The following is a 23,925-nucleotide window of genomic DNA, read 5'->3' as shown; positions in this document are numbered from 1 at the left end:
GGGCAATGGCGTGGTCTTGAACTGATAAGTTATCCGGTGGGTAGATCATTAATATCTGATGACTGGATAACCTTTAATTTTCTGCCATGTTAGTATTAGCAGAGATACAGCGTATCAGCTAAATTGCACCTATCAATTACACTTTTTTAATTTTATATACCCCCTCAATAGATCGGTAGGAGTGTTGGTCATGGGACCGCCAACAATTTCTCAAAAGGCTATACAGAAGAGCACAGCTCAGCAGGAAGAAGCTGCTGTGTGTGCAGTGGTGTGCAAACTCACAGACTTTCCATTGAGTTGTACACTGCCCTGTGCATGGAGGAGCTGATTGTTTGCCTCCTGAGTTGTGCATTTTTGTATAGTCGTTTGAGAAATTGTGAATGACGGGTACACTTTACATGTATCCAATCAGAGAACAAAAGAGTATAAAGTGCCAATAGTAAAAGATATATTGATTTTTTTAAGTATCAAAAATAGACAAAGGTAACAATAGTAACAATATTACAATGCATGAGGACATCAGGAAAATACACCAATAGGTAAGGGGTCACCTCCCCTTAATAATACAGATAAAGTGCCAGTGCATCATAACAAGCTCCCCAGCAGCCATACCAAATAAACTACTAACCATGTAGGTCAATTTCAGCATATAATAAAATATAGGAGATGGCTAACCACGACTAACCACGGCAGAAACAATCATATGGTGGTGACCCTAACCTATTGTATTTTCCTGATGTCCTCATTCATTGTAATATTGTTACTATTGTTACCTTTGTCTATTTTTGATACTTAATAAAATCAATATATCTTGTACTATTGGCACTTTATACTCTCTTGTTCTCTGATTTGATTATGTAGTATAGAGTTAGGCTATGTGCACACGCTGCGGATTGGGGTGCGGATTTGGCCGCGCGGATTTTGTAAAATTCGCAGGTAAATCTGCAGGTCAAAAGACCTGCAGTTTTACCTGTGGATTGCTCAGTGGTTTTTCATCTCCACGATGGAGGAGATGGCAAACCGCTGCGGAGTTCGCAGAAAGAATTGACATGTCAATTCTTTCTGCGGTTTCAAAACCGCAGGAAAACCGGGCGGAAAAATCTGCACTGCGTTTTTTTTATTCCCATAGGGAATAATGGTACTGTACACCGCAGCAAAAACTGCTGCGGATCCGCAGGGCCAAATCCGCTGCGGAACCGCAGCAGAACCGCAGCGTGTGCACACACCCTTAGTGCAGTTTTTCGGGGGGTGTCTGGCAACCATTGGTGCATCACCCTCTATTTATATCATGAAACTGGATGAGCTTTTATTAACGCTTTACAGTGGGGCAAAAAAGTATTTAGTCAGTCAGCAATAGTGCAAGTTCCACCACTTAAAAAGATGAGAGGCGTCTGTAATTTACATCATAGGTAGACCTCAACTATGGGAGACAAACTGAGAAAAAAAAATCCAGAAAATCACATTGTCTGTTTTTTTTTCATTTTATTTGCATATTATGGTGGAAAATAAGTATTTGGTCAGAAACAAAATTTCATCTCAATACTTTGTGATATATCCTTTGTTGGCAATGACAGAGGTCAAACGTTTTCTGTAAGTCTTCACAAGGTTGCCACACACTGTTGTTGGTATGTAGGCCCATTCCTCCATGCAGATCTCCTCTAGAGCAGTGATGTTTTTGGCTTTTCGCTTGGCAACACGGACTTTCAACTCCCTCCAAAGGTTTTCTATAGGGTTGAGATCTGGAGACTGGCTAGGCCACTCCAGGACCTTGAAATGCTTCTTACGAAGCCACTCCTTCGTTGCTCTGGCGGTGTGCTTTGGATCATTGTCATGTTGAAAGACCCAGCCACGTTTCATCTTCAATGACCTTGCTGATGGAAGGAGGTTTGCACTCAAAATCTCACGATACATGGCCCCATTCATTCTTTCATGTACCCGGATCAGTCGTCCTGGCCCCTTTGCAGAGAAACAGCCCCAAAGCATGATGTTTCCACCACCATGCTTTACAGTAGGTATGGTGTTTGATGGATGCAACTCAGTATTCTTTTTCCTCCAAACACGACAAGTTGTGTTTCTACCAAACAGTTCCAGTTTGGTTTCATCAGACCATAGGACATTCTCCCAAAACTCCTCTAGATCATCCAAATGCTCTCTAGCAAACTTCAGACGGGCCCGGACATGTACAGGCTTAAGCAGTGGGACACGTCTGGCACTGCAGGATCTGAGTCCATGGTGGCGTAGTGTGTTACTTATGGTAGGCCTTGTTACATTGGTCCCAGCTCTCTGCAGTTCATTCACTAGGTCCCCCCGCGTGGTTCTGGGATTTTTGCTCACCGTTCTTGTGATCATTCTGACCCCACGGGGTGGGATTTTGCGTGGAGCACCAGATCGAGGGAGATTATCAGTGGTCTTGTATGTCTTCCATTTTCTAATTATTGCTCCCACAGTTGATTTCTTCACTCCAAGCTGGTTGGCTATTGCAGATTCAGTCTTCCCAGCCTGGTGCAGGGCTACAATTTTGTTTCTGGTGTCCTTTGACAGCTCTTTGGTCTTCACCATAGTGGAGTTTGGAGTCAGACTGTTTGAGGGTGTGCACAGGTGTCTTTTTATTCTGATAACAAGTTTAAACAGGTGCCATTACTACAGGTAATGAGTGGAGGAAAGAGGAGACTCTTAAAGAAGAAGTTACAGGTCTGTGAGAGCCAGAAATCTTGATTGCTTGTTTCTGACCAAATACTTATTTTCCACCATAATATGCAAATAAAATGAAAAAAAACAGACAATGTGATTTTCTGGATTTATTTTTCTCAGTTTGTCTCCCATAGTTGAGGTCTACCTATGATGTAAATTACAGACGCCTCTCATCTTTTTAAGTGGTGGAGCTTGCACTATTGCTGACTGACTAAATACTTTTTTTCCCCACTGTACATGTATATAGATAGTTTAGCCTACTTGGTAAAGTTGAAGAAATCTAGTTGAACTTTTGGTCATTAAGTAATTGTATAAGATGTAATTTTTTTGTGATGTGCTTTTTATGTTTTAACTATTAGTTCAAAGGACAACTGAGAGATCGCGACAGTCACTACCTTTTGTGACAAATAATGTTCAGGACAGTGCCCTCCAGATAGCAGTCACTGCTGGGACTAGCACCCGATACGAAGAAGCCAATGTCACCAGATACCCAGTGCCAAGGCCAAGGACAAAATCTAATCTTAAACCTGTAATAAACAATAATTTAGGCATTTATCAAGGAAGCAGTGAAATCTTCTTCCAGAGTACATACGAAGAAGAACTTCATTCCAGCCAGTCGTGTTCTGGTTTTGATGATAATTTTCTGGAGGATCTATTAGAAATGAACAATATGAGCCATGAAAGAAGCCAAAACAGTATTGTGTCAAGGATCAAAGCCTTTGAGTCCCAAGGTGAAAGTTCCGAACCTAAAAGGCCAGAAGTCGCCCCACGTTCCATCAACACAAGGGGTGCTGTCACCACAAAGCCTGTATTAGCTCCCAAACCAATATCCAACAGAATATCTGGTGAATGGGACCCAGGGAAAGACAACAAACCAAAATTTGTGCCAAGAGACGGGCTTGTACTATCAAGTCTACAAGATGGCAGTGGAGTGACCAAACCAGACCTGCCAAAGAAACCAAAGCCGACTCTCTCAAAAAGCAACAGTAATGAGTTCCCTGATGGTATGCTCGGGACGTCCGGAAGCAACAGTAAAGAGTCTGAGAGAAAATTACCAGTTCCTGCGCCCCGGCCTCTACTGCCTAAAAAGCCCAATCAAGCTGACAACCTTGCTTCGGTATCGGTGGGAGCCAAACCCCTCGTTCCTGCTCCAAAATTCTCTGTAGCGTTTCAAGCCAAAGCATTTAACTCCATGGAAACACCTGCAGCCAGAGTAGTGCAGAGCAAGTCAGTGGGTGACCTAGACTTGATCAACTTTGATGATGAGGTGTTAACTCCGGTCCTGCACAGTCCAGAAGTTATTAGTGAGTCAAAGGCAAACGTTGGTAAGGATAAATAATAATTTTTTTTTATTGGTGTATGTATGTGTGTGTGTGTGTGTGTGTGTGTGTGTGTGTGTGTGTATATATATATATATATATATATATATATATATATATATATATATATATATTTTTTATTTTTTTTTTTTTTTTTTTTACTGTATGTGCAATACTATGCAAGAATAGGACTCTTTACCTAAACTGAAACTATCATCAGAAAACAACCTATTTTTTAAGCTGATTTTTGTTATAAATACAAATTAGAAATCTTACAATTTTCATACTGGTCACTAGGGCTTTATTAGACTATAACTTCCTTTTAGTTTCAAGAAACTCTCATGTACATTAGCTGCAATGAACAGACTATGATGATATCTCTTGTTTTGAAGCATCTAATGAGCGTGTGCAAAGGTCATTGTAGGTGAAGGGGAGATGTGAAAGCTCATATTGTGAAAGGTGGATCCTGTGTTATCAGCGGTATACAAAGATGTTAGGCTGGTTTCACACTTGTGTTTTTTGCGCTGCTTTTTAGCGCAAAAAAGCATGCGTTTTTCCCCTATACTTTAACATGGGTGCGCATATGTGCGCATACATATGTGCACGTACGCGTTTGTATGCGCATGCGGTTTTTTGCAGTGTGCGCTCGGGTGCACAAAATGCATCCTGTTGCATTTTTTGTGCGTCTGACTTGCCCCCAAAAAACGCATGTGCACGCAATGCGTTTTTTTTTTTTACAGCAAAACACCCATTAAAGTCTATGGGTGCGCATACGTGTGCATTGTAATGCGCACGTATGCGCAAAAAAAATGCGTTTTTTTTAAAAAATGCACCAAAACCCGCAAAAAACCCACACAAACGCATGATGCGTTTTTTTCATGCGTTTGTGTGCGCAAAAAACGCGCAGCAAAAAAAATGCAAGTGTGAAAGTAGCCTTACCTGTCACTGTAATCCTGCCTGTGCTGATAAGGAAACTACTGTAAATTCTTCCTGAAAGGCCTTCACTTTAGATACTTACATACTCATTAGCCAATGTGTAAAATTACAAGATGACAACATTTTTTCTTTTTTAATGAAGAATATATAAAAAAAAACTTAAAAAAAAATAACTTTACATCAGGTTATTTTATGCATTTTGCTTCCCTTTAAAATGGTCACTGATTTATCAGTAATCTGTATGATTTGAGAAGCAAAAATGTGGAATATTGGAAATCTATTCCATAAGTTTGGAAATGTATTGGACAATTATTATCTGCTATGGACATTCACATATTCATGGATGTCCATTCAGTTAGATAACTGATTAAGTCAGCAAGCATTTTGCATGCAGAAATTATTCACTTATGAAAAAAATATCTTCTAGTCTGCGTCACTTTTCTGGTGCATGTAGTGTATGTTCTGTGAAGCCAAACCAAGTAATGAAACATATGGTTAGCGATTGCTTGGTTGGGGGATTTCTCTTGCTAATCCGTAACCCTTAACACCAGCAAGCTATTTACTAGATCTGCATCATTTATGCAATTTATTATGGGCACCCTTGTTGGGCAGTCTTTCTCCAGATATTATGTAGGGCATATTTAATCGTTGAAACTTGACTGAACTACATGAATTTAATTCAAAATGTGCTAAAGGCAATGGAAGTATCCTGCACTGCTGATGAAGAAATGTCGGCGTAAGTTAACGCGTTTCGGAGTCACTCCAACTCCTTCTTCAGGACAAGCTTGGATTCATGATTTTTTTTGTTGTGGTTTGTCTTGATGGTGTCTGAGTGACATTAAACCAGCGTTTCTTTATCTCATCGTGGCTTGTCATTTAATCAGCAGCACAGATTACTTCCATCGCCTTTGCCACATTTGTCTATATTTCCTTTGGAAGTTGCAGCTACAGATTTATGCATTTCTAGGGGTTGTGACTCACACAGCCCCTTAAGGTGAGCACTCCCTACCCTTTTGTTTCTCTTTATTACTTGGATAGGACCCTATTGTGCTTTTGCATTGTTAAACTAACATTAATTTAAGTAGTATCAATAAACATGAACCCAGAAAATGGACCATCACTCGCTGTTCTATAATTTTCCAGTGTGTGAACTTTGTTGCCAGTACAGTTCTGACAACCCCCTGCGCAGGGCGAGCATAAGATGGTAATTTTCCAGCAGGGATGCAGCGTTCAGACCCTGTTTTTCATGTTATGCTCCTTTACAGCCGCTGCCCTGGAACAATTCACAAGTGAAGAGATTTGTCATCTGCTTTTGACACAATCCTCTCACATTCAAAGATTCTTGAGAGCAATTATTATAGAGACTTTGTATATTTAGAATATAGAATCCACCTATACAAAAGCAAATATGTTTACTGTACGTTATAACTGGGTCTTGCTTGTCTTGGCTAATAGCCGGATAGTTGATTTATCTGGAACACATGCATTTCTTTGACATGTATGTGGAGTTTCAGTTTTTGCCAAGAATTGTTGTGTTTGGAGTTTAAAAAGGGACAATTTATTTAGTCATTAACTTTGTTTTCTTAAATAATTACATTTTAGATGGCTTGTATTCTCAGGGGCTAAGTACAGGTGCCAGAAGTCCTCATTTCCCCATACATAACAGGGACCCGGATCTCCTTTTGCTCAGGAGTTGTTAGGTGCCAATAGTCTCAGATCATGTGGTTTTGTCTGCCTTACCATAAATTATCTCCTTTAAATTTTATAAACATTGGCAAATGCAAGAATATTCACTATGCCAAGGTTCAAGGCTCTTGTGTTTGCTGTTATCGTGTCCACATTCCAGATTCTAAGGAAAATGTTTTCTCTCTTCAGATCCTTTCCAGCTGTTTTCCAAGGATGAAGTTGAGAAGGAGCAGCCAGCTCCTCCCTCCGTGTTCAGAAAGCCCACAGTCATCCGGATCTCTGGCAAATTAGGCAAATGTGAGCAATGCAGTAAAATTCTTTGTCTTCTGCACAAATATCCATCGTGATTATTTAAAGAAGTCCACTACTTGAACAACTTCTTGTCATACTCCTCACTTGGCCCCGATAACCTAATACAGCTTGTGCTCTCCTCCTGTGCAGGCGCCGTTCCCACAGTGTCACCACTCCATCTCCTGCTGCTCTCATATGGTTGTTGTGACACATGACAATGGCTCCTAATCAGCGTTGGCATCACTGTCCCCGCCTCCTGTCAATTTGAAGTCAGCTGCAGCCCGGACTTCCTCTTCATGTTCAATTTGCCCAAAGGCGGAGGCAATGATATCAGCGATGATTGGGCACCAGCGTCACTTGTCACAACAACCACACGGGAGCCCCGGGAGAAGGTGTGGTGACGCCGCAGTAACTGTGCCAGCACAGGAGGTGAATATAAGCTTTATTATTTTATGTGGGCCAATAATTGTCATGTTTCTGGACACTACTTCTGAGTGATGTGACTTCTTTAAGAGTTTGCAACTCATTCTCTGACTCGCATGGCAGTCCAGGGCCTAACAAGTAGTATGCGTGCTAATATGAAGAAGTACAGCTAACATGTTTAAAAGGTTAACTTTGATTTGCAGAGTTAGCCTTTTTTTTATTTCTTACCATAAACCTATTTCTTTAAATACAGTTAGGTCCAGAAATATTTAGGACAGTAACACAAATTTTTTCATTTCTCCTTCGTCTCATTGGGGGACACAGGTACTGTGGGTGTATTCTACTGCCACCTGGAGGCTGACACTAAGTGAACAAAAAAAGGTTAGCTCCTTCTCCGCCGCATACACCCTGATTGCGGGTGGAAACCAGTTTTTTGCTTAGTGTCCTTGGAAGCACACACGTCTGGATGACTCCAGACTAGTTTTTTTTTTTTTTGTTGTTTCTCTACTATGAAGATAAGACCGGGGCGACGGACCCTATTGAAAGGGTCCGATCTCCCCAAACCATCAACGGGCGAGCACGCGTTGAGTATCGCCTCCGCGTATCCTTTCCCGCACCGGGGGACATATCTGGGCCTTTTTCCCCAGACTTCTATTTTTTGAGTGTTATTTTATGAAGACAGACAGGGGCAACGGATCCTATTGAAAGGGTCCGATTTCCCCAAACCATCAACGGGCGAGCACGTGCGAGTATATCCCTCCACGTATCCTCTCCTGCGACGTGGGACATAATGCCGGACTTAGCCCTGGTCCACCCCATGGGGCTGTACAGAGGCTCAAGATTAGTCTGTGCGTCCCCACTGCTCCACCAACGCTAGGACGGCGGTGCGGCAAGGCGGCGGACGGTCCCTCTCCTCACCCCTGAAGGGCTTAGACGAAGCTAGGGTGCCTGCACTGTCCAGAAGTTACCCCATTCCCGCTACCTGAAATCATCATGTCCTCTCGTCAGGTATGAGGGCTGGGGAGGGCTCTGCGGCTTCGGAGGCTCCAGACAAGGGGGAGAGGAGGATGCAGCCCCGGTCCCGTTTTTCGCCCGCCCAAACCCTGGCGTGGACGCCGTGTTCTAGCTCGATTCCGGCGCCCATAGGATGTGGGGCGCCCGAGGGTGCTCCTGCACGCCCCCTCCCTCGGCGGGCGTGTAAAAATTTAGCCCGCGGCTCCGGGCGAGAGCTAGGGTGCGGGGTGGAAGTCCCGCTCTTCCGGCGTGACGTCATTTTCGACGCCCGCCCCCCCCCCGTGACTAGGGCGGAAGCCAAACAAATTGAGCTCCCGGCTTCACTCCTGGGTAGGCCGCGATCGGGAGAAGATGTGGTGGCCTACTTAGAGGAGTTGAGGAGGCAGGAACACGCAGCGGAGCGAGGGGACACCGGATCGGGGTAAGTGTGAACCCGACCCTGGAGGCCACGTTACGTGCAGTTAGGGGTGCTGCTCCTGCTCTTCCATCCCCCTCAGCTCCCATCGTATAGGCGGTATTCGTGAGTGTCTAGCCTAGCAGTAATATGGCCGAAAAAGGGAAGATTCACACTGTCCTTTATGCCGCATGCATCTCCTGTGGAAGTATGTTTCCACGAGCACAGACCAAGAAATGATGTGACACCTGTGACTCCGAGCGCACCCAGGAGCCCCCCCCGCGTCAGAGTCCAGGGATTCAGATCCCCCGGAATGGGCCTTATCATTATCACAGTCTTTGGCTTCTTTGACAAGAGCGATCGAGATCCTTCAAGCACCAGATAGGGGCAGAGACGGTGGCTTGCCTGTCTGGGAGGGCTCGTCCACCTCACAAGAGCCTCCGGCCTGCAGTGGCCGCTCTCATGCTAAGCAGGCGCATAAGAAAAGAACCCACACAGTATCCCCGGGCCCATCCGGTGCTTCGGCATCCGTGAGTGCGGCGTCTCGTTCTCCGTCACCATTTTCCGAGGACGAGCAGGGTTCAGATGATGACGCAGACGAGCCCCTGGACCTAGATACTCCAGGGTGTCGGGAAATGGTCGACAGTCTCATCGAAGCTGTCAATCAGACTTTAGGAATCAAGGATGACGTCTCCATGGCTTCAGGCCATTAGGTGGCCTTTAAGCGGGCAAAACGACCGCATAGGGTATTTTGCACACACCCAGAGTTCGAGTACATAGTGCAGCGTCATAGGGAACGACCGGACAAGCGTTTCTCGGGCCAGAAAACGTTTGAAGCAAGGTATCCGTTTGCACTGGAGCTCTGTAAGAAATGGGCGGAATCCCCAGTGGTGGACCCGCCAGTCTCACGCTTGGCCTCGAAAACCTTGTTATCTGTGCCTAGTGGTTCTTCCATTAAAGACCCCACGGATCGGCTCATAGAGAACTTGGCCCGCTCTGTATATGAAGCATCAGGGTCAGCTCTTTCTCCCTTGTTCGCAGCAACATGGGTAGCCAAGGCCATGATGTCATGGTCAGAATCATTGAATAGGGTTCTGCAGGATAGGGATCTACCGACGGAGGTGTCGGAAATTGCGAGTCAGATTGCCATGGCCGCTGACTACTTGATCAACGTTTCCCTGAATGCGGCCAATTGTGCAGCACTGGCAGCTGCAAACGCAATCGCCATTAGGAGGGCCCTTTGGTTTAGGATGTGGCGGGCCGATTCGATTTCCAAGAAGTCGCTCACTTCCCTTCCGTTTCAAGGTGGTCGTTTATTTGGGGAGAAATTAGACCAGCTCATTGCAGATGCTACAGGAGGGAAAAGCAGTTTTCTTCCACTGCAGAGGGTCAAACCACCATTTCGCCAACCTCCGGCACGGTTTCGGGTTTTTCGTAACCACGGGTGGACGGCAGCAGCCAGTTCTGCCGCGCCAGCTCGCTACAACCAAGACAAGGACCAGCAGGTCACATATAGAGCCAACCCACTGGGTAGGATGTGAGCTCGCCAGCCCAGGCCGAGGGGGACCAGGTCCCAAAGATCCTCAGCCAAATGACTCGGGGCACTCAGTACCCGAGGACGACAGAGTAGGCGGCCGCCTGCTCCAGTTTTGCCACATCTGGAGCACGGTAGCACACGACTCATGGGTGGCGGAACTGGTGTCCTCAGGGTACAAGATAGAGTTTATCAGATACTCCCCAAAGTGGAGCCTCGGCAAGGGCGCTGCTAAGGGCCGTCAATTCACTACAGCGCAACGGTGTCAGGGTTCCCATACCGGGGCATGAGAAGGCTCAGGAGTTTTATTCCAATCTGTTCGCAGTCCCCAAAAAAGACGGGTCAGTCAGGCCAGTGCTGGACTTAAAGCTCCTGAACAAGTTTATCAGGATCAAGCATTTTCGAAAGGAATCTCTCCGTTCAGTAATATCGGCCATGGAACAGGGAGAATACTTGGCGTCGATCGACGTCCAGGATGCCTATCTGCATATCCCTATTTTTCCTCCGCATCAGAGGTTCCTACATTTTGCCATCGATGGTCGGCATTTCCAGTTTGTAGCACTGCCCTTTGGGCTAGCCACCGCCCCCAGAGTGTTCACAAAGGTAATGGCAGTTGTCATGGCTATCCTACACTCCCGAGGCATAGTCGTCTTGCCATACTTAGACGACCTCTTGGTGAAAGGCCCTTCATTTCGAGCATGCGAGGAAAACGTCAGCATCACGCTGGACACCCTTTCTCGTTTAGGATGGTTGAGCAACAGGAAAAAAATCATCCCTTGTCCCAGCCCAGAGGATTTCGTTTTTCGGGATGATTTTCGATACCTCCCGAGGGTTGGTAATTCTCCCTCAGGACAAGGCACTAGCGCTTCAGCAAGGGGTCCGGAAGCTTATGCAGCCAGTCCCTCACACCATTCGATTTGGGATGAGAGTGCTAGGAAAAATGGTGGCGGCAATGGAAGCGATTCCGTTTGCCCAACTTCATCTTTGTCCCCTGCAGCACGCCCTCTTGTCAGCCTGAGACAAGAGCCCTTTCACGCTCGATTACCTGTATCGGTTGTCCTTCCAAGTCAGGCAGTCCCTACGGTGGTGGACGCACAGTTCCTCCCTTCTGCAGGGGGAGACTTTTTCCCCCAGAGCAATGGTTGGTGGTCACAACCGACGCGAGCCTCCTCGGCTGGGGAGCGGTTTTCACCGCCACACGACTCGGGGACGATGGTCGCAGCAGGAAGCACGTCTACTGATCAACTTGTTGGAGATACGAGCGGTTCGATTAGCGCTGCAACAGTTCCAGCACTTGCTGGCAGGCCGCCCTGTTCGGATTCAGTCGATGATGCGACTGAAGACAGAAGCAGCCAGATGAATTCTGAAGTGTACAGGGTTGTACTTTCTGCTCAGATGCAGCAAGGTTATAGGACGGCTCTTCACAACACAAATGGGCAAAGACCCAAAATATACTGTGAAAGCAACCCAGGGTTTTTTTTTTTAAGGCAAAGCAGTGGAATATACTGCAATCCCCAGATCTCAACCCCATAGAGTAGCATTTCACATACTTAAGACCAAACTTAAAAGACCCACAAAAAAGCCATAACTGAAGTCAGCTGCAGTAAAAGTAAAGTCTTCTCAACGACAGTCTTTAATTTCCAAGAGCACCCCTTACACACTGCCTCCTTAGATGACCTCACCTTTATTCCCACTCCCCTTCACTGTCCCCTAATGCCCTTTCTCAACACTACCTACACATTCATGCTTTTCAACTCCTTACACCTTCACTCTATTCCTCTGTTCAACCTCTCACATGTTCACCGTATCACACCACAATACATACTCACTGGCCTCACATCATTATAGATCCATACACACCTTCACAAAGGATGTTTGACACTGTCCCCACCTTATGTATCACCTATCACTAGATTTTTGGTTTTATAATACTTTATAAAGTTTATTTATTTATTTTTGTTCTTTTATTGTATATATTGTAGTCATATCCCTGATGAAAGCTCGAGATGTAGAGCTGAAACGTTGGATTGTAACACCACCCTTTTTTGGATTGTAACACCACCCTTTTTTTTCACAATCAATAAAATCACAACAATTAGACTGTCGTTGAGAAGACTTTACTTTCATGTTATTAGTGTGCCGGGGTTACTCCTATACTTTAGTCTTGTTTTTTCCCAGAGCACCTAAGTTGGGGTTTGAGCCTGTCATATCTACTTTATAGCTGCAGTAAAAGGCCTGGTAAAGCATCACAAAGGAGGAAACCCAGCGTTTCCAGACTTCAGGTAGTCATTGCTGACAAAGGATTCTTTACAAAGTATTAAACCTGGACAAATTTACTGTATCAAAAATAAAATGTTAAATTGCTTTTGAGCCCTGGAATGAGGAGTCTTTGTAGAAAAATGGTTGCAAGTTTTAACCGTTTCACAGGATTCAAATGCATCTCAGTTGTTTCATTTTATATAAAAAATAGTGGCATGCAGAGTTCACATCATGAAGATTTGGTCATGGTCTCAATATTTCTGAACCAAACTGTAAGTGGAAATTGAAATTGAAGCTTTACATTTATACCAGCTTAACTTTCCATGCCTAGTGTATTAGGTTTATGCACCTTGGTCTATCAATGCACAGTACTCTGAAGATAAGCCTATCTGATGTGACCATTATGATAGAGAAGTGTGCTGAAGGTGGAGACTGCCCTCAAAGAAATTCTGATAGTGTAATAAAGTATGCTCCCTTGTGGCTTGGTAACCCTTGCTTCTGTCACTTCGGGCTCGTTGAGACTAGTGTTTATTTGGTGCCTAGTGCACATGAACAATTTTTCACACATTTGAATGGCCCATGTAAAAAAAAAAAATCGCAGCTTGCACTAATTGGGTTCATTGTATAGAAGACTGTTCTATGTGGGAATGCAAGTGTAGCTAGAAGAGTTGGTGCAATACAATTTGCTTAGCCCAGTGTAGTGGTTAGGTGCGTAATCTCTGCCTGCTAGACGCGAGCCTTGAGTGCGTTCTCCTACCTCACACATCCACGGCTCTTTTTTTGATTAGTCTGTCTGGTACACCATACCATTTGCATGTGGTTGCAATAATGACCTCACACAAGGCCTGCTAATCAAAGGAAGAGACAGGGGTGTTGGTAGGTAATGGGCAGTACTCAGGGCTCCCATCCACCGGCCAGCATAGATGGGTAAGTAATGGGCAGTTCTCAGAGCTCCCATCCAACGGCCAGCACGGATGTGTGAACTTGGCCATAGGGTAGAGTCTGAACATATTTTACTTGTGCCCACTGCAAATCGCTGTCTTATTACATTACATTTGTTTCCCCACCACAAATGTATATGGTATGTCAGTAAGATGCTAAAAATATCTGATCATGGGGTTCAATGGGGTTCAATAGCGAAAAACTCCACATCACCAACAAGTGGGTCTTGTGTCCTTCATTGACACAGGAGAGTTGGCTGCTGCCATGTGTGCAGTCAATCTCCATTATACTTTATGGGAGTATTGGGTTTTCAATATTAGTGGATATAAAGTAATGTAATAAAATTTTCTGCCCACAGCATGTGAAGAACTTCAGACTCCTCCACCACTTCCTGCAGAAAAACCAGTTGGGAGCCTATACAGTAAACCAACTGCAAGGGCACGTCCTACTGTTAGAAAGGTCGGTGTCATGTACTTATTTGTATGGCAGCATTTGTCATCTGATGTGATGCTGCTGTGTCATTGGATGTAGTGGGATGTCGGAGTATGTAGCATAGATTTAATATTTCTTTAGCATATTGTATATAGACTTTTATACAGTTTTGTATATATTTTCTTTTCTTAGGAATGGGAGCAATTTGACAATGCAGACGAGACGTGGGCTAAACCAGTATTACCTACCAGGTAGGGAGGGATGTGTCAAGATGACTTAAGGTTGCTTTTGTGTTGGTCAAGTGTCATTCTCCAAAAGTGTCCATATTGTGTGAGCTGTAAACAGCAATGCATAAATGAAGGAATTGGTACGGATTTCCTTGCATTCCCATTTAAGAGCTGGCATGTGATTCCCATGATCTTTAGCGAAACTATGCATTCTGAGTACTTCATCTTACTCTCTGTTCTGACCTAGACCAATTGGTGTTAAAGTGATAGACACTCCACAGCCACCCCCTCAGAAAGGACCACCTGGAAGACCTCCACCCCCTAAAATCTCCAAAAATGCCTCAAATCGAGATGCCTTTCCCCGATCATCCTCTGATGTGGGCATGGGTGCAAAACAAAATGTATCTGGGCTCAACAGATCAAAAAGTCAAGTGTTAAAAAGACAGCAACCAGATCTACCTCCTCGACCTAAGCCTGGACATCCGCTATATAACAAGTACACGGTAAGGTCCCTATACCACCACAGGACGAAAGTATGAAGTACTAAATTAGTATGTATTGCTGTCTGAATTTCCTGCTGTTGTGTTGGTCTCTGTGTGCTGCTAAACAGCTTTAACCCATCAAGACATAGGCTCCTCCAGACCACTGGCACATCACCAGCAGGTCCTTTAATACCTGTAAATTGCAAGTTGGAGCTTTCAGCACATGTAAGAAGTCTTTCATCAGAATCAGATGATAAAGATTCCATGATGTTGACTTGGCCTTCAGTTAATCCTGACCATTCTTTTCAGCATGGAAAGTGTCATATCCTGCTGAAAAAGGCCACTTCTGTTCCAGGGAAGTGATTATCAAAAACTTTTTTTAACAGTAGTTTTTTTCATATCATGATCTCTATTAAAAAAAAACAACAAAATTGTTAATTGTCATTTTAACACTGACCACTTGGCTTTTTTAGACTCATTCTTCCTGTCCTTTCTGGAAGTGTTTTCAGCAGGCTTCTTATCAAAGTCAAATCGGAGAACAAAAGTATCACTTATGGTGATATTGTTACTGTTGCTATTTTTGTCTATTCTGATACCTAATAAAATTGATAGCTTTTACCTAGAGCACTTAATACTCTTTTGTTCTCCGATTTGATTATGTACTATAGAGTGAGTGCAGTTTTCTGGGGGGTGTCTGGCAACCATTGGTGGGTCACTCTTTAATAATATCATGAACCTGGATTGGCTTTTCTTATCATCAAAGGCAGGACTAGAATGACAGATCGCGCCTCCATACACAGCTGATGGCACAGGATACACCAGTCACAATAGGTGATGTCACAGATGACCCAGCTCCCCTTCTCACAATTTCATTTGTACAGCAGGCACATTAGACAATTCATTACAAAAAATATCATCTGGTCTGTTCATTTTCGCTATGTGCATTTGTTGTTTCCAGAAAGAAAAGGAAATTAGAGTTTAAAAAAGCCCCAGCGGCCAGTGTGAAAATTGCAAGGTTTCTCATTTACATTTTTAACACAGATTCAAAGTGAAAGAAAATTGCCAAAAAACAAGGGGAAAAAACCTCTTATCACACACAGGCATTTACTCAGCCTCTGTGACGTGGGATGGGTGGATCTCGCACTTGCTCTTTACTCACACTGAACATATAACGTACCCCCAACCAATCCACACCCCCATGATCCAAGACGCTCAGTGCTGCCACCACTGACGAAAAGGGCACTGAGTCCCAATGTCATGCCCACAACGTACTCGCCACCCACAGGCCATACACAAGTCACAGGCACAAACTACCACTTAGACTTAACATAGACACTTAGGTTCTGTAGGGCAGAAACTCAAAGTTATAGGCTTCAATACACAAAAGGTACAGTGCTTATGTATAAATAAATAGGAAAATAACACATGCATAAAAAATGTAAGAAACAGAAAAACAAAAGGTACTGTGCTTATGTATAATAAAACAGGAAGATAACACATACCGTACATAAAAAAGGCAAGAAACAGAAAAGCAAAAGACGAAGAAACAGGAAAGTTGTATATTTAGCAGTGTTCTCTGTAAGAAAGTTCTTTTCTGCTCGTAAGGTCAAGGTCATAATGTGCACAAGTCCACCTTGCTTGGGATCCCAACTTGTGTCACATCAGGAAAAGGATTAATTCCTTATGTGCAGTCCATCACTGGGGTGGGGTGGAATATTATTCACCTCCTCGGGTCCATCGATGGGGAGGGCTCTTCATTACAAATGCACATCGCCTCTACCCCCTTCAACTATTGTATATGATATATAAAATAGATTATATGAATTTTGTCTGAAAGATTTTACAGTCACAGGATGTCACTAATGTAGCAACCATGTGCTTCCACTAGATTACACTCTGAATTTCCATAGTAAAGGTGATGTGTGAGGTGTCAGCGGTGGAAGTGACAGGCTAATTATGTTCCCACTAGCAGGATGACAGACATTTCCATTTCATAGGGATCATTAATAGTGATGAGTGAACGTGCTCTGATAAGGTGTTATATGAGCTTGCTCTGGTGCTTACAGAGACGTGCTCGGATAGTATGTCCGAGTCCCCCGAGGCTGCATGTCTCGCGGCTGTTAGACTGCCACAACGCATGTAGGGATTGCCTAACAGACAGGCAATCCTGGCATGTGTTGCGGCAGTCTAAAATCAGCGAGAAATGCAGCCGCGGGACTCGAATATAGTATTCCAGTATGCTGAAGACACTGTTAGCACCCGAGCATGCTCCGATAACATCTTATCTGAGCACGGTCGCTCATTACTAATCCTTAGCAAATAATAAAGTAACTTGGCAAGTGCCAAGTTACTTTATTATTTGCTTGGGTCTGGGTAACCTACTTGTGCACCTTGTGGTAGTGCCACGCTATGAGACATTGCTAATCCTTAGACATATTTTGTCAGTGTAAGATAAGATGTGATATATTTTATACAATACATAGCATATAACATAAAAACCTGATTCTCACATTTTGATGACCGCTTCCCTTTAAGAAATGACATTGCTATTAATGGTTGTGATTTCGGGGGGGGGGGGGGGGGGGGGGGGGCAGATTTTGTGGGAACAGATTTCTTTTGTCCTGTGTACAATTACAAGAGGATTAATATTTTTGTTTCATGTAAATTGCAAGGCACTGTAAGACAAAAACATCAGTAGATTGCCAAAGTATTTGGGCCCCCTGGAACTTTTCAACCTTTTCCCACATATCATGCTTCAAACATAAAGATACCAAATGTAAATTTTTGTTGAAGAATCAGCAACAAGTGGGACACAATTGTGAAGTTGAACGAAATTTATTGGTTATTTTAAATTTTTGTGGAAAATTCAAAAACTCAAAAGTGGGGCGTGCAATATTATTCAGCCCCTTTGCTTTCAGTGCAGCAAATTCACTCCAGAAGTTCACTGTGGATCTCTGAATGATCCAATGTTGTCCTAAATGACTAATGATAAATATAATCCACCTATGTGTAATCAAGTCTCCGTATAAATGCACCTGCTCTTTGATAGTTTCAGGGTTCTGTTTGATGCACAGAGAGTATCATGAAGACCAAGGAACACAACAGGCAGGTCCGGGATACTGCTGTGGAGAGATGCAGCCAAGAGCTCCATGATCACTCTGCCTGAACTGCAGATATCTACAGCTGAGGTGGGACAGTCTATCCATAGGACAACAATCAGTCGTACACTGCACAAATCTGGCCTTTATGGAAGAGTGGCAAGAAGAAAGCCATTTCTCAAAGATATCCATAAAAAATGTTGTGTAAAGTTTGCAACAAGTCATTCAACTTCACAATTGTGTCCCACTTGTTGATTCTTCACCAAAAATTTACATTTGGTATCTTTATGTTTGAATCATGATATGTGGGAAAAGGTTGAAAATTTCCAGGGGGACGAATACTTTCGCAAGGCACTGTATAAATATATTTCGAGGAATATTATAAAGTGTGCCTGAAGAGATACCGATTAGTTTTAGGTTGAGAATACAATAAATCTATACAAGGCTATATTCAGTAAGACTGGGATCAGACTGTGACTTTGTTTTCCCTGCATTTAACATTTGGGGAAACATTTGTGTTATTTTAAAAGACTCTTTTTTTTGGTATCCATTGCCATTTATGCACTCTGTTCTTCAAAATGGTACAAGAGAGGTTTTTTTTTTTTTTTGCCTTTTTTATATATTTATTTTACTCACTTATATTAAAATCATATTCTGCAGCGCTTTACAGACATCATCATCATCACTGTCCCCGATGGGGCTCACAATCTACATTCCCTATCAGTATGTATTTATAGTGTGGAAGGAAGCCAGAGAACCTGGAGGAAACCCACGCAAACACGGGGAGAACATACAAACTCCTTGCAGATGTTGTCCTTAGGGGGACTTGAACCCAGGACCCCAGTGCTGAAAGGCTGCAGTGCTAACCACCGAGCCAGAGTAAATAGTCACAAAATCCTTTATTATGTTGCATGTTATTTTTCATCTGTGCAAAAAAAAAATTAGACCTTTTTGTATTTTGAAAAAGTGGCAATTGATGTTTTAAACTTTAATAATCTGGATAAGCAAAACCACGTTCACATTGTCAAAAAAGAATGCAGACGATACCAAATAAAGTTAGCGGAAAAAAGGAGCAAAATAAATTAATGAATAAAGCTCAAATTAAAAAGCCAGTGTTGGAACCATTATTACTCCAGGAAAAAATGTACAAAGACCAGGAAAAATCCGGGCCTCACGTAGGCAATTGTCATAGATAAAAAGGTAATCCATCATAACTCCTGTGTTCTCTGAAGTGAAACTGCTTTCCTTTTTTTCTTTAGTTGCCTCTGCCTCATGGAATTGCTGAAAAGGATATTGTATCTGCTAATCACGGCGAGCTGTCGTGTAAGGTAAATCCTCCTTCTATGTAATAATGTACACATTGTAATAGCAGAATGCCTTCTTTATATTGATCACATCATAGCAGGTCATGCTAGTCCTTGAATGGGCTTTTTATCAAAAGCATAACTTGAATATCCTGAGCCCCAATGCATACCTAACCCAGGGACCCTGCCCTCCTGTGTGGAATGGGACCTACTGTAGGTGTGCGCCCTATAGTTATGTCCTTGCTTCAGACGTAGATGAAGAACCCTGTGTTCATGCTATAAGTCTTTACAGATTTCCTTTTCTTATTTGTCTTAATACGTTCAGCGTGGAGAGGTGCTGGTGCTGCTGGAGCAAAAAGACAATAACTATGTCCATTGTCAAAAGGGAAGTATAGTTGGAGATGTAAAAGTGACTAACATGAAGATTATCACTCCACTTGATGAAAGCTCAGAAAACAAGCAAAAGGTAGGTTTTTCCTCCTAGAGAGAGCTGTAAATCTTTTTCCCCAACTCATGTTATATTGACTCATAAGAAAGCAATTATATGCGATGTGTACAGTCCGGAGGAAGGATGAACTGTCACGGATGAGGTGTGGGACAGGGTGGAGACCGAGGTGGAAAATTCCTGCAGCTGAATTGCCACCACACTGATTGCCTACATCAGCTGGTCTTGACTCTCACGTTGAGCACGCACATACTCATACAAGTCTGGTGCGTTGGACTTGGGGTCTCTGGGCCCTGATTGGTCAGTGGGGTCCAGTGCCTGAGCTTAGTAACATGGTGGGTGTGAACCCACTGCGCCACAGGCCAGGATTATCCTATATGGGTGTAACTAAGAAACTATCTGTTTTTTGCTGGAGCCTCTTATGGTGAGGATAGGCTTGGACGTAGGTTGTCGCCAAGTGTCACTCCAGGAAGCATTCTCCAGAACTGCATCAGCTGAGCCAAGGGTCAGAGCAGGTATACGGAGTACAGCAGGGCGAGACATAGTCAGATGGTCCGGGGTCGGGGCACCAGTATGGGTTGACTATACTAAACTGAAGTACACCTTTGCAGTAGACGAATGCAACTAGAACTTTAGCTCATGCAAAGATAAGGATAGACTCCTGCAGGCTCTCCAGGGCAGGCCCCGGGACTGCAGAAGTTGACCGGAGGGTCAGAGACACGGATATGAGGTACAGGACGATGAAGTCAAAGACGTGGTCAGACAATCCGAGGTCAGGGCAGGGAGGAGCAGAGTGGCGAACGCAGTGAGTAGGGCGGTGCTGAGAAGGCATGAGAGTCGCCAGCCCTGAAATCTCATCTCCCAAGATCTTGATGCCGAGATCTCCATCTGCACATTCGCCCCCCCGCTGTCATTTTCCCCGAGTCCACCGCATAGGGAACTGCAGGGCTCTGGCCTTTCACAAAATGTCGGGAGACCCTCCCCCAGCAGCATCGGAGACCCTAGCAGCACCGGACACCTGCAGCGGCACACTGTACATCAGACACCCCCTCATCCCAGCCTGTGGCCTGCCGCATCACCCCACTCCTGCCTCCTCCAGCAGTGACTCTGGGACCCCGCTTCACTGTAGCCACCACCCCCGGTAAGCAATAAGACGCATAGATTATAAGAAGCACCACCATTTTATTTAAAAAAAAAAAAAAAATCCTATTTTTCTCCTCAAAATTTGGGGTGCGTCTTATAATCCGGAGAGTCTTATAATCCGAAAAATATGGTATATATTAAGAAAAATGTGGATTTCTATAAGACGTCGGATCACAGATATTATGGTATCATTTTATTCTGCTTCCTATGACCTACATGGTCATATAGACGGCTTAGGAGGGTTGATTCTACTGCCAAATTCTGCACTGTGTAGCTAGCAATGGCTGAAAAGTACAAAATACAATCTGTACAAAATAGAAAATGTTAGCGTACTAGAATAACTCAATGGCAGTGTGAAATTCATTGATATAGTGAAATGGAAACAAAATTACACAACTTTGTATATAAAACGTGTTTAACTTTGAATAATGCGGCATTTTCAGACATCAGATTCCTATTAAAAGAACAGGAGAGGACCAGACCCTAACCCTCCACTATTTCTCTGTGCTCAGCTGAACATAATCTTACATACATTTTGCATCTTTTCTTTTTATCAAATTGCCACCATAAAGCATATAACTTCATGTTATTTATTATATTCCTGAACCACTGAGACTTTGCCTTCAACTTGTTTTTTTTTTTTCAGGACGTGCCCCATAGAATGGAGGACAGCCATACGCCTCACGCAGTGGTGCTGCATGACTTTGCTGGAGGTACGCTGAGCTCTACCATCGAGTTCTGCTCCTGTTGACACATATTGAAACATTTATTATTCTAGATTTGATGCATTTTCCTTCACATGAGACTTTAGTATTATTCATGTTCTAATAAACTGAAAGGGTATTTTTTTTTTTTTTAACATTCATCTAATACGCCATATTTAAAGAGAATCTATCCGCAGGATTTCACCCCCAAACTATTCACATGTGCATAGTGGGCAATCCACTCCTCCATTACTGAGAGATCAACCTTTGAGTTAATGCCTCTGTCACTCCAGCTCTATCTGCCGCACAGGACTGCTTCCTCCTGCTTGGTTGGCTGCTCCATTGCCTGAAGTCTCCCAGCACAGACTCTGTCAGTGAAGACAGCTCTACCATACCCTATAAGTCCACAAAAGCATTTTTCTAACACTTTGAAGTGTATATATACTTTGAAAGATTAAGACCAGATGTTAGTGTTCGTAAAAAGGTTAATTATTATTTCTGTACATCCAATAGCACTATATGAATGGCTTGCTTGATGTAATTTGCAGATTAACAATTTTTATTTTATCCGCTGTACTAATGGCTCCAGGAGTGTTCATACCGTAGTTGTAGCTGTATTAACGGCATCAGTTTAAGGATCATTGCCGTGATCAGCAATTGTGCCCCTGGTGTTCAGTGTTTAAACTTCAATAAGTGCCACTTGTTATTTTTATCATAAAAGCATTCTATATAATGGTCTGAATAATCCTTCAGACATGCATGTAGTACAGAAGACACACCAGAGCCACATCCATTAATAAGACCATAGCATTAAGTAAGTGAAAACGGAGAGCCGACAGCTTCATTTTGTGCAAATCCAATCATGTCATGCAGGATCTAATCCACTAATCAGAACAATGCGGAGGTGAATCGATTTGCATGAATTATGTATTGTGAAATTACTTGGTAAATTAGAAATAATGTCTATATTTGCTACACATGTATTTCCATAGTGTCATAGAAGAGCAGCAAGGACGCTCATGAGACCTAATTGACATATATGTGGAAATGCTGCCATGGCTCAAAAAGTGTCACAACATAAAACAAGACTGAAAATCCACCAAATCCATATGCCCCAGAAATCAGTTTGGGAGCACTGAAGAGTACCCGTCGTTTGTATTTTTTATTTTGTAAATCAATAATCTACATGAGAATAAGCATTTATCTTACGAGAGAAATCTGCTTCTGTCACTTTCAATTCATCGGTAAAATGTTTTCAGTGAATATGTATTTTTCCATTACTGAGATAGATGACATTTTTTTGCTTTTAAATAATGATGGCACTTGAGGCAGACACAGATTCTGCTGCAAGTTCTCCTGAAGCGGCATTTACTGTTCTCCATAGAGCTTGATGAGCACCAACTGTCTCCTCATATCTCATTAACGGGAAAACTTGTAATCACTGAAGACCGATTTTAAAAGTAAATTGAGACTATTGAAAACGACTGCTCAGTTCAGGAGGAAGAAGCAGATTTATCTGATAAAATATATTACACGTTTTTTCTTATTTAAATCACATGTATTATTGTTTTATGGAAGAAGGAAAAAAAGAAAATCCTGTAACATTTTCTATTTTTTACTTTTTTAGAACATGCTGATGACCTAAGTCTGACCTCAGGGGAGATTGTGTACCTGCTGGAAAAAATAGACCGAGAATGGTACAGAGGAAAATGTAAAGGAAACGCTGGTATATTTCCTGCCAATCATGTCCGGATCTTGGTATGTGATTGTGTGTTACTGGAGTATGATGAGTGTAACATTTTATGGCTCCATTCAACCTTGACATTGTACAGAGCTGCAATATGGCACGATTGGATATTGTTAGAATATCTCGGTAATGCGGTACCGTACAGAGCCCTACAGAGGACAGAGCTGCTGGGACTGTGTGCCTCCATCCCGGTTCTGTGCTCGATCCTCTGCACACACGACTTCTCCATCCAGTGGCGGAGGGTTACTAAGCTAAATGGCCGTGGTGATGTGCACCATATTTATGTGATTTAGACCCTCTCTGATCCCTAGCTGACAAGGGGCATGGCTTCTCTAACTGGGTATGGTTTATTGGAAAGGGGTGTGGCCAAACATGCGACGCCCTGTGCCAAAATCTTGCCACAATGTTCTGGCACAAAGGATGCCAACGAATAGGTGGTGGGTGTAAGAATCGGTCTAAGTTCGCATTGTCTTAAAGTTAGGCAGAATTGATTAACAGAATTTTCCACTTTTAGGAAAGTGGAGCCCAAACACTGTAAAATACTTAAAGAAGAAAAGTTAATTTTACTTTCATAAATCTATAGTGTAGATTAAAATAAGCAGGTTTGTTATGTATCTGATCAGAGACATCTGCTTCTTTCGCTTCCAAAATTGATCATTTATTATTAAAATTTTGAGGTAAAATCTGTAGTCAGTGAGGACAGACATTCCCATTACTGAGATCGGAGATGGCGGTTGGTGCTGATGAGATTCTATGTAGATAGGAGGGAGGAGCTCTGTCTGTAGCTCCTCCCTCCTATCTACATATAATCTTATCAGTAGCACCTGCCATTTTCTATCTCAGTAAGGTCGGGA

The 23,925-nt window shown here is 43.2% G+C and overlaps 1 protein-coding gene across 3 annotated transcripts in view; it reads left to right on the top strand.

Annotated features, from left to right (window-relative positions):
- The window catches only part of SH3D19 (SH3 domain containing 19), a 181,978-nt gene that overhangs the window by 113,854 nt on the left and 44,199 nt on the right, over window positions 1–23,925 (top strand). For all 3 annotated transcript variants that reach the window (XM_073576257.1, XM_073576258.1, XM_073576259.1), the window contains 9 exons: window positions 3,051–4,016; window positions 6,822–6,929; window positions 13,848–13,948; window positions 14,114–14,172; window positions 14,396–14,651; window positions 18,988–19,056; window positions 19,358–19,498; window positions 21,267–21,333; window positions 22,952–23,082. In XM_073576257.1, coding sequence (XP_073432358.1) covers window positions 3,051–4,016; window positions 6,822–6,929; window positions 13,848–13,948; window positions 14,114–14,172; window positions 14,396–14,651; window positions 18,988–19,056; window positions 19,358–19,498; window positions 21,267–21,333; window positions 22,952–23,082 — 1,898 coding nt within the window. The remainder of the gene's footprint in view (window positions 1–3,050; window positions 4,017–6,821; window positions 6,930–13,847; window positions 13,949–14,113; window positions 14,173–14,395; window positions 14,652–18,987; window positions 19,057–19,357; window positions 19,499–21,266; window positions 21,334–22,951; window positions 23,083–23,925) is intronic.

This window comes from Dendrobates tinctorius, unplaced genomic scaffold (genome assembly GCF_039654945.1).
Source record: "Dendrobates tinctorius isolate UK_male_01 unplaced genomic scaffold, ASM3965494v1 ptg000008l, whole genome shotgun sequence".
Lineage (NCBI taxonomy): Eukaryota > Metazoa > Chordata > Amphibia > Anura > Dendrobatidae > Dendrobates > Dendrobates tinctorius.
The sequence above is the reverse complement of the archived record's forward strand: the minus strand, read 5'-3'. Positions and strand labels throughout refer to the sequence as shown.